At 41.1% G+C, this 9,261-nt stretch overlaps 1 protein-coding gene across 1 annotated transcript in view; it reads left to right on the forward strand.

Moving 5' to 3' along the window:
- Positions 1 to 9,261, forward strand: part of SLC7A11 (solute carrier family 7 (anionic amino acid transporter light chain, xc- system), member 11) — a 58,609-nt gene that overhangs the window by 16,892 nt on the left and 32,456 nt on the right. The window contains exons 5-6 of the mRNA XM_010583623.1: positions 827 to 926; positions 4,046 to 4,090. Of these exons, the coding sequence (XP_010581925.1) occupies positions 827 to 926; positions 4,046 to 4,090 (145 nt within the window). The remainder of the gene's footprint in view (positions 1 to 826; positions 927 to 4,045; positions 4,091 to 9,261) is intronic.

Here is a 9,261-nt window from a genome sequence, read left to right on the forward strand (position 1 = left end):
AGCTCAGATAGTGTCCCTGACTCCCCACTGGGACCTTCCTCTGGCCACAGCTCTTCTTTTACCCAAAAAACCTCTGCATCAGTGGGAATTTTGACTGAGGGCTCAGTAAAAACCAAATAAAGGATAGAGGATTTGGCCCATTGCTAATTTAAGTCTGAATGAATTCTGCTTCTTTCTGCTCCTTTTCTGTGGAGGATCATTGCTTCTCAGGAAATTTGGGATATTGTAGGGAGGTCTTACAAACCACAGAGCACCTTGTAAATAAGTAAGAGCATAATACAGCTCTTACATGTTGTCATTTAGAAATACATAATTTTTACTTGCTGTAATACTAATACAATACTGACTGTAATGTGGTAGGGAGTTACTAAATTTTTCAGTGGTAGAAATGTTTAAGATACTGGGTTTGTTTACCTTAAAAATGTTGCTCATGAGTGAAATGCTAGCAATGTCCCTTCCGATTAGAATGTTAAACAAGTGAAATTTGCCACAGCAAAAACTACAGAGCTCATTCTGCTCTTTCATGTTGATGTAAGTCACTGCCGGACATGACAGTGCAGTGAGCGTCATTAAGCTCAGAATGCTTTGAAAAAAATTAATAGGTCAAATTCTGTTACTGCATGACTGGGGATGCCACGAAACCTTTTACAATTGCTGGCAGATTACAGCTGCAAGGGTTGGGTCAGAAATTAAGGTCAAGGGCAGAACTTGAAGTTAGTGAACTGTTGGGTGATTAAATGTTCCTTGGTGTGATATATTTATTTGTTTTAAAGTGGGAGGTGACCAAAGAGCTTATTTTTCAATATTGTTTTTGTTCATGTTGCAGGAGAAACACAGCACTTTAAAAATGCCTTTGCGGGGAATGATGCCAGTGTTATGGGATTACCACTTGCTTTCTATTCAGGAATGTATGCCTATTCAGGCTGGTAAGTTGTTGAAACCTATAAGTATTCGTCCTGAAAACAAGCACTAATATGCTTTAACAAAGAGATTTATTTATATGAAGAAATGAGTAGCACTTTCTACATCTTTTGCCAAACTACATCATGTAGTAAGGGTAGATCTCACCACTGTTCCATATGCTCAGTAGTTATTCTGCAAGCAGCTCTACAAAGGACAGATTTTTCTTCTCCAGTGTACAATAGGTAAACATGCACTGAACAGTAAAGAAATCAGTCTTTTGTTTCTGTTCTTAAGATTAGAAGTACAGGCAACAAGAAAGGAATGTTCTTAATTTTTCATTAGGCATGTTGATAAAAGGATAAAAGGGATAATGAAGCTTTAATTTTTGTTGAACAAGTCAGTAATTACACGAAAAACAAATCTGTGAACTGTTACAAAGTTGTGTTGACCTCAGCCTTCGCTTTGTAAAAGCAGTGTTTGAAGAATAAGTGAACCATGATAACATCAGTATAGACCACAAAACAAGGTAAAACCTCAGATTCTTATGCCTCTTGCTCCGAGAGAATTGGACCTCACTTAACAAGAAGTGCAACTGGCTCGCATAGAAGTCAAGTGCTATTGACTGTGAGCAAAGGTATGAGAATCTGCCTTCAAGTATTCTGCTCAGAACTTTCTTTCATGTTCTTTCCCTCTCCCCCACCAAAGTACACAGCAGCTGATTTGAAAGGTGCCACCGCTCTTCGAATCTGCCTTGCGATTTATTCATGCTTAGTGAGGGTTCCGCGTTGCACAGTGCCAACGTGCTTTTGCAGCAGCGGTGTGTGTGTGGAGGAAAGACTACAGTGCACAGAGTGGGCTTATTCTGAGATAGCTTTGTCTGCAGGTCTTCCCTTTCCTTTCCATAGCCTCACAGGCAGCCAAGTTCTTTACCTTGCACAAAAGGCGAGGGCTGAGAGATAAGGGTTTTATTTATTTAATTCGGAGGGACAATGGGCTGAGCATTTGAGTTCTATGCCTGTCTGTAACTCCCTGGTTGCAGGAGCATTATAAACATGCACACTGAAGTACTGAACAGAACTTTTATATTAAAAGGGGGAAGGGGGGGGGGGACCCCAAGAGAGTCCAAAGACTTTATCTGTGATAGATACATAAGAAAAGAGCCTGGCATTTTGAAGCCTCAAAGAAATTGAACTCATTATGCAGACGGTCTCTACTTTCTTCCCTCTCTCTCATATAACTGCCTCTGTTTCTCATATCCATACGTATGATGCTTTCTCACTTTTAAAATATTAACCTAGCAGTACATTTTTCTATGAAGGCAATTTTAAAAGCTCTTTAATATTATTCATCATGGAGGCAGAGTTTGTTTACTGTAAAATGCTACATCAAAAATAATGTTATTCTGCCGCGTCTTTCCTATTTCTTTCCATTTTCCACCTAACATTCCAAAGCCCTACAATCAAAATAATCTCTTTTTTTTCTTTACACCTTCTGACTTTTATTTCAAGGTCCTTATTTGCCACTTATAAAAGGAATTAGCAGGAAAAGACCTAATTTGGCTAGTGGTTCTTCCCAGCTGCCTATTTGTCTTTGTCACCAGCTCAAATTGATTGCCGCAGAGCACAGAAGAGCAGACCATTAAGTGGAGTGTCAATACCCTTGCACTATCAGTTTCATGGGGCTAAATCAATCCAGTAAGCTGAATGTGAAGGAGTGTTGCAAGTGTTGGTGTTGTGTCCCAGGACGCAGGCAGAATTTTATGCATCGCCTATGAGGCTATTAACTTTTAATGATACAGCTTTAAAGAACAAAACAAAGGTAGTATCTGTTATATGTGTGGGGGTTCATCCTGCGAAGAGCAAGTGTAGACTGTTTGGTGTATAAAATGCTGGGTGAGAAAGGACAAGTAGAGAAAAGAATGCAAGGAAGCATGTCTTTGCATCAGTAAAAGGACTGATGCAGGGATGTCAAATTACTTCTTTCTAGACGCGGGACTAAGACCACAAAGAAGTAGCTGAACATCTTACTCATCAGAAGCCATCTCTCCCTTGAACTATCCCAACCTCTTCTTTTGTGCTCTGTGCACTACCAGGTTTAGAAACAAGTACTGAGGTCATTGTATAAGATGGCAAATCTAGTTTTACAGAATTTCAGGCTCGGTCACAAAATCCCATTTTTTAAAACAGCGAGCCAGTGCTAACTCGTTCTGCTAACCCAGATCTGGTCCAAGACTTATGATGGAGAAAAGTTCCCAGACTTTCTGCCAGATCAGGTACCATTTGTTTATTCACTGTAGCACTGTTGGGTCCGATATCATTTGTCTTCCTGCATGAAAGTAGAAAGCCAGCATAAGCACTGTATTGACCGCTCTGTTTAATTAGCCAGGATGTGACTTTGTGCCCGTATCTGAGCCAGGCACATCTGTGTGATCCAGCGATGCACAGACCTAGTGCTAATAAATGCAGAACAGAGGGTTCAGTGACCTTGAGGCTTATGGTTGCTTTGTATGCAGGGCTGTACCTGGTGAGTAGTTCCTATGAATTCCCATAGGTAGCTGTCTCTTGCACGCTGCTGGAATACGACCAGAGTGCAACCTGTACTGGAGGTTGTGCAAGAGCACGCAGGACTAGCAGCCTGGGTTTGTGATCATATATGACACACTAGTGTCAAAATCCTGGTTTTAGGGGTTTTTTTTTGAGGCTTCATTTATTTTTATTGTTAAGAAGTCCTTGCTGAGTACCCTGACGAGAATTTTTGCCAATATAACCCTAAACTGTGAAAGGCTACAGCCACAAATGGAATATGAAGCTTGAGGGTGCATATGTGTTTGTGTATAGGATTAGGGTAAACCGTAATTTGCCTAGTATGCCGGGGGAAAAAACCCTGATTTAATTCCACACTGACATTACATAGCTTTTGACTTTTTTTCTGCTTTGCTGTCTTTTCTGTGAATTCCCTTCATGAGTGTGGGGATGAGGGAAGGTTAAATCTCACACTCTCCTTAATCCAAACACGGGTCTTCAAAGTCTACTATAATTAACAGCAGTGCTTAACTAAAAGCATTATCTCGATTCTTTGGGAAAGAAATACAGAGTCAAAATCTACCAAGCCCTTTATAATACGTTTTATAACTCTTTTCTAGGTTTTACCTCAATTTTGTTACTGAAGAAGTGGAAAACCCTGAAAAGTATGTACCTAATGTTTTTCTTGACTTTTGAAAAATGGTCGTAAAATTTAAAATGCTATAAAAGCAGTGATCTTCGGAAATTCTGCATGCTGGTCAAGTTGCTTGCTTTCCAGCAGATCTGGTATCTATTTGAATTGCAACTGTTTGAAGATTTGCTATTTTTGGCCTGTCGTGACCTTGTTATGTATTCTGCTTTTATGTGCACAGAAAGCAGAAAACTAAGTAGATCTCCGGGGCTCTGATTCTCCCCCTCAGGATACAAGTAACTATCAGTGGCTCCTTTCAGTGGAAGTTACTGGTATCCTGTCAGGGAAATCTTGCCCAAGAAACTTATCTGCTGCAATATTTGGCAGTTTTGCTGTGTTTAAATATTAATCAAATACTTAGTTCTACTTCTTTTAGAAGTCTGAGAGTTGCAGGATCTTGAATACACATAGCACAGCATCCGATCCAATTAAGCCGAACAGGGGATATTGGTGGGAGTCTGTTTCAAACCAGAGATGAATACTCTCACAGCACCTGTCTGTAAAATATGGGAAGAAAAGCTGTCCTGTTAGGGAGAGTTTGATTTGGCAGATCTATTTTGGTAGATAGGTTTTGGTACGTGCGGCCAGTAATAAAACAATATTAACCTTTTCTAAAAATTAGAGAAAACATGCCTTGTCAAATCAAATTGTGGTCTTTGAGGAAACTAACAATTTACTTGATTAAAAATTGATGGGTAGATATAATTTTCTTAGGTTTTTAAAATAAGATACCTGGCTGGGTACCAAATAACTTAGTGTTTAAAAAGACCCTCAGCACTGTACATTCAGAGAATGTGAAGCTACATATCTGAGATATGTAGAGAAAGAAAAAAAACCCCAACCCCAAACAGCCATCAATGAGGAGCATGTAGAAGGGTTTTAGTTGGTTTCTTCAAAGTCTGAACCAAGCCTGGTGCTGTTCAGTATTTTCTTCAGAGACCTGAAAATAATTATAAAGAAATTGATGATAAAACATGAGGATGGCAGAAAGACTGGCAGATTTCCATTGTTTCAGTGCCTTTGAGGTGTCTTGGGTGTTAACAGGCTCTTTAATGTGATCTGGATATGTATAAGGAAGGCTGGATGCTGAAACCAGACAAATGCAGGTAGAAAATATAGCATTAATATTTAATAAGGTGGTTGACTAATCATTAGCAGAGATACCTATGTACAATTTGGTTTTTCACTGGTAGTCTTCAGTTCAGACAGAACACCTTTTTAGAAGCTGTGCTTTAGTAAAACACAAGTTATTTGGCTCAGTGGAGAGCAGCTGGCTAATGCTTCCCAGGCCTGGGACACACAGGAACTCAGGCTAGATGATCTAGTAGCAAATCTGGGTTTAACTACCGAGAATATGTGTGCTTTATAAAGTCAGGGAGGCAGAGATTTAAAAAAAACCACCACATATTTTCAACTTTTGAAAAACCATTGTATGGCAGGCTGGCTTGAAAGGAGTGAAGTGATTCTGGTCCAAGATTTCTACTCCTTCAGGAAATTCTGGGGAGATGGGTTAGGAGCCAGAGTCTTGGTGAGATGATCAAAAGCATTTGCTAGAAGCAATATAATTTGTAAATTATCATGTGGTTACCATCAATACTGTGTGATGTTTTTAAACGTGCACATGCCTACCACCTTTTGGGACCTTACATACACTTATGTGTCTCTGCAGTTCTCTTAACTGTATGGTGATTAATTGAAATTATTGGTAATTTTCATTGCAGTTGGTTTATATTGACTTCTTTTTTCTTGTGGTTTGAGTCAGAGGAGTGCATATTTTTGAACATATTGCCCTCTGCTGCGTAGGACAGAAAGGCATAGTTCCTTTTCTTTTTTAACTAAGCACCCATCGAAGGATGTTGTATCACAGCTAAGAAAAGTGGTGTGGGTTAGATTTCGGGATTTTCTTCCTTGCAGCTGGGATGGGAGGGAGGGAGAGACTCTCTCCTCTGCCCCCATCTCGGGAGAGCTTCTCTGTTCTCCAGGTTACCCTTGGAGAGCTGCTGAAGTTAATTGTGCTGCTAGTGGGGATGCAGGACCAGGGGGCAAGCCACACAGCCTGGCTGGTTCGGTGTATTCCAGGACAGCTCTGGAAAAACCAGCTCAATGTTACATGTGCAATGTTGTCGCAAAGCTGTTAAAGCTTCCCTTCATCACTCTTCTTCTTGGGGTTGTGCTTTGAGGGGACAAGAAGGGAAGATGCCCAGTCTTTTCAGCAGGGTGCCTGGGGTCACAATCTCCACACAAAGGTACAAATATACAGTAGAAGAGATTGGGATTTTAAATGTTGCTAAATAAGTGGCAGGTGATGGCAGAACAAGTGGATTGCTACTGGCTGTGCTGACGGAGACCCCTGCACCACCCATAAATGGAGATTCTGGACTCCATTAACCCAAAACAAGCAATTAAATGAAACAGTTGGAAAATTATTTTTTTGTAATCCAGTTGCCACCTGTGACTGGCTCTGTTGGAAAGATGTCCTGCTGAACGGGGACCTGCTCTGCCACCATTCCCAAAGATACAGGGCAAGGGAATAAAGTGGACTAATCCCAGGGGCAACAGTCTCAGCTCCCGCCAAACTTGGTGCAGGCATTAGGTGAGCCACTAATCGTGCTGCTGTTGTAGGCATTTATTAGAACTCAATTGCTGCGGAGGTATTACGTTAACTGTTTTTAAAAGGCAAGAGGAAAGTACAGGCTTGAACCACTTAGGCTGTAACAGCTCCAGGTGTGCAATTTGTAATGTTTGTCAATGGTTAGGGATGCAAATTACTTACAACGACAGAGGTGAGCATGGTGATGCCTTCTGCACTGCGTGTGCCAAGGTAAATGTTTGCCTGAGAATCAGTCACAGTTGCAAATTTCCAGGTGTGCAGCAGCTTCTAAAGTAACTGACAGCTGGTGCTGAGATGAATGATCGGCACCGTCCCCATGTTAACCGGCCTGCTGCAAACCCGCAGTGAAGTGTACCGAAAGAGTTGTGGGGAGGATAGCAGAGTTACAGCAGGGGGAATGCGGAGAGGCTCTAGCGGAGAAAGGAGTTGAAGTGGACCTGCCAAGGGCCCATGTTTGTTAAAACCTGGCTTTAATCCCCTTTTTTTGTGGTGAGTCCTGGACTCCCTCTCTGCTGGTGTGGTACTGTGGAGGGTAAGAGAAAGAGAGAGATGGGTCAGGGCCCTAGAATACATCCTGAAATGCACAAGAAGGTGGAAACATCTACTTTTAGACATTAATGTTTTCCAGATAGGGATTGCTTTGTTTGCTGGGGTGTGCGCGGCACCAGGAAAGCTTGCTGGGGTACAGCAAGTGCCGTTGGAAATGTAGGAGAGAGGCAGGGGAAGGGGGGATGCTCGTGACCTTGCCTAGCTGAAAGCCACCTTTGTGCTCCAGCGGAGTGGCTGTTTGTACAGGCAGAAAGGGCTCCCGAAGGCTGTGGGAGTCTGTGTAGGTGCAGCAGTCTGCCCAGGCGCAACAAATTGCAGATTTAGGTCTATAAATAGGATAAATACTACGGGCCTGAGGCACTGAGATACTTAGGCGATATGAAATCTTAGAGAGAGAGAGCTGGCGCAGACACAGTGGAAGTGAGCCAAGTGGAGAAGAAGCGCCCTTTAAATTATAGAAGGGAGAATGGAAAAAGGAAAAAAAAAAATCTGAAAGTGAATGCCACTACTTTTTGAACAGATTTTTGGAAGTAGTGCTGAATTCTCACTTTGGAAATGTCACAGTCCCTTCTTTTGTATAAGAAAAAAGACATTATTATAACCCCAGTTATCGTAAGATGTAAAAGTAGCTGTTTCTGCCTCCTGCTAAACTCCCTTTTGATGTCTCATTTTTAAGCCTGGACTCATTTCTTTATTCCTCTTTGTTAAAGTGCTTCCCTCATACAGCATTAGTAGGATCTGAAGCAACACGAAGTTGATGTTTGTTTTACAAGAAGCTGTGGTTGCAGTGTTCAGCTGCTTTAATGTACAATTTTTTTTAAAAGAGCCTGAAATAATTTTATTATCAAGAGTATGTGGAACAACATTGCGGTGTAATAAGAAATTTCTTTTACTTTTGAAAATTATGCTTTGCATATGTATGCTGGGTCAATAGTGATCGCTGTTTGAAGTGAAATATCTGAATAATCCTTGAAGCAGAGCTTCACCAAAATAACCTCAAGAAGCCACGTCACGTGCAGCTTTGATCTTTTTGATTTTCTTACATTATAAGGATCAGCCCTACTCAAACTGAGGTCGTACTGTATTGTCTAAATAATAAGTGAATGAAAGAACAGCCGGGTCTCTGAGAGAGAGAATTTGTCACCTGAAAATTGACAGGAGCCGTGTTGCCTGGAGCAGTAAATTTAGAGGACTGGAAATCAAGCATGTTGAACTTTCAAACTCATTTCTTATACATAGTCTTTGAGCTCATCTGTATTCTTGAGCATCCACTCTGTACTCTCAAGAAAGAGACCAAGTTTTTTCAATCAAGACCCTAAAAGCAGCTCATGCCCAAATGGCACTTCCCTCCTCCCTTCCCAGGCAGAGCAGAGTCCAGGATCAGAGCTTTAGTTTGTCAGGAATTTTGACGGACTCCAGATGAGAAAATAACACAGGAGTGTTTCTACATTACAGCAATGTCTTCAGAGTCTCATCAAAGTCGGGGCCAGATTGTGTCAGATGCTGGCCAAAGAGAATCCTGCTTTAAAAAAATTGTTCTACGTCCTCAGTATGAGCAGATGATGAGCCCAAACACTTCACGTTATAAAGATTAGGCTCTTGTTGGAAGAGAAAGAAAATATTATTTCACTTTAAGGGAAGGGAAACTAAGACTTGAATTCCTTAAGGACTTTAAGGAAGTCTGTGATCAAGTGGGCAAGTAAAGGTAGTAATTCAGAGTCCTACTTTAACTCAAAATCATATTATTTCTTTGGCAGTGTAAGTTTTTGTTAGTGTTGAACTTAGGAAATATTTTTCCTTTAGTAGTCTTCAATTTCAGTTGTATAAAATGATAAGAGAGGAGATTTTTAAAGGACGTGCATTCTGAAAATATTTTACAGCAAAAAGTTAGATTCCTTTGCAGTTGCAGTTAAATATAGCTGCTATTTGGCAAAATCCTATCTCCCCCCCCCCCCCCCCCCCCCCCCCTTCGCCCTCTTTTTTCC

This window comes from Haliaeetus leucocephalus, unplaced genomic scaffold (assembly GCF_000737465.1).
Source record: "Haliaeetus leucocephalus isolate CR32 unplaced genomic scaffold, Haliaeetus_leucocephalus-4.0 Scaffold924, whole genome shotgun sequence".
NCBI lineage: Eukaryota > Metazoa > Chordata > Aves > Accipitriformes > Accipitridae > Haliaeetus > Haliaeetus leucocephalus.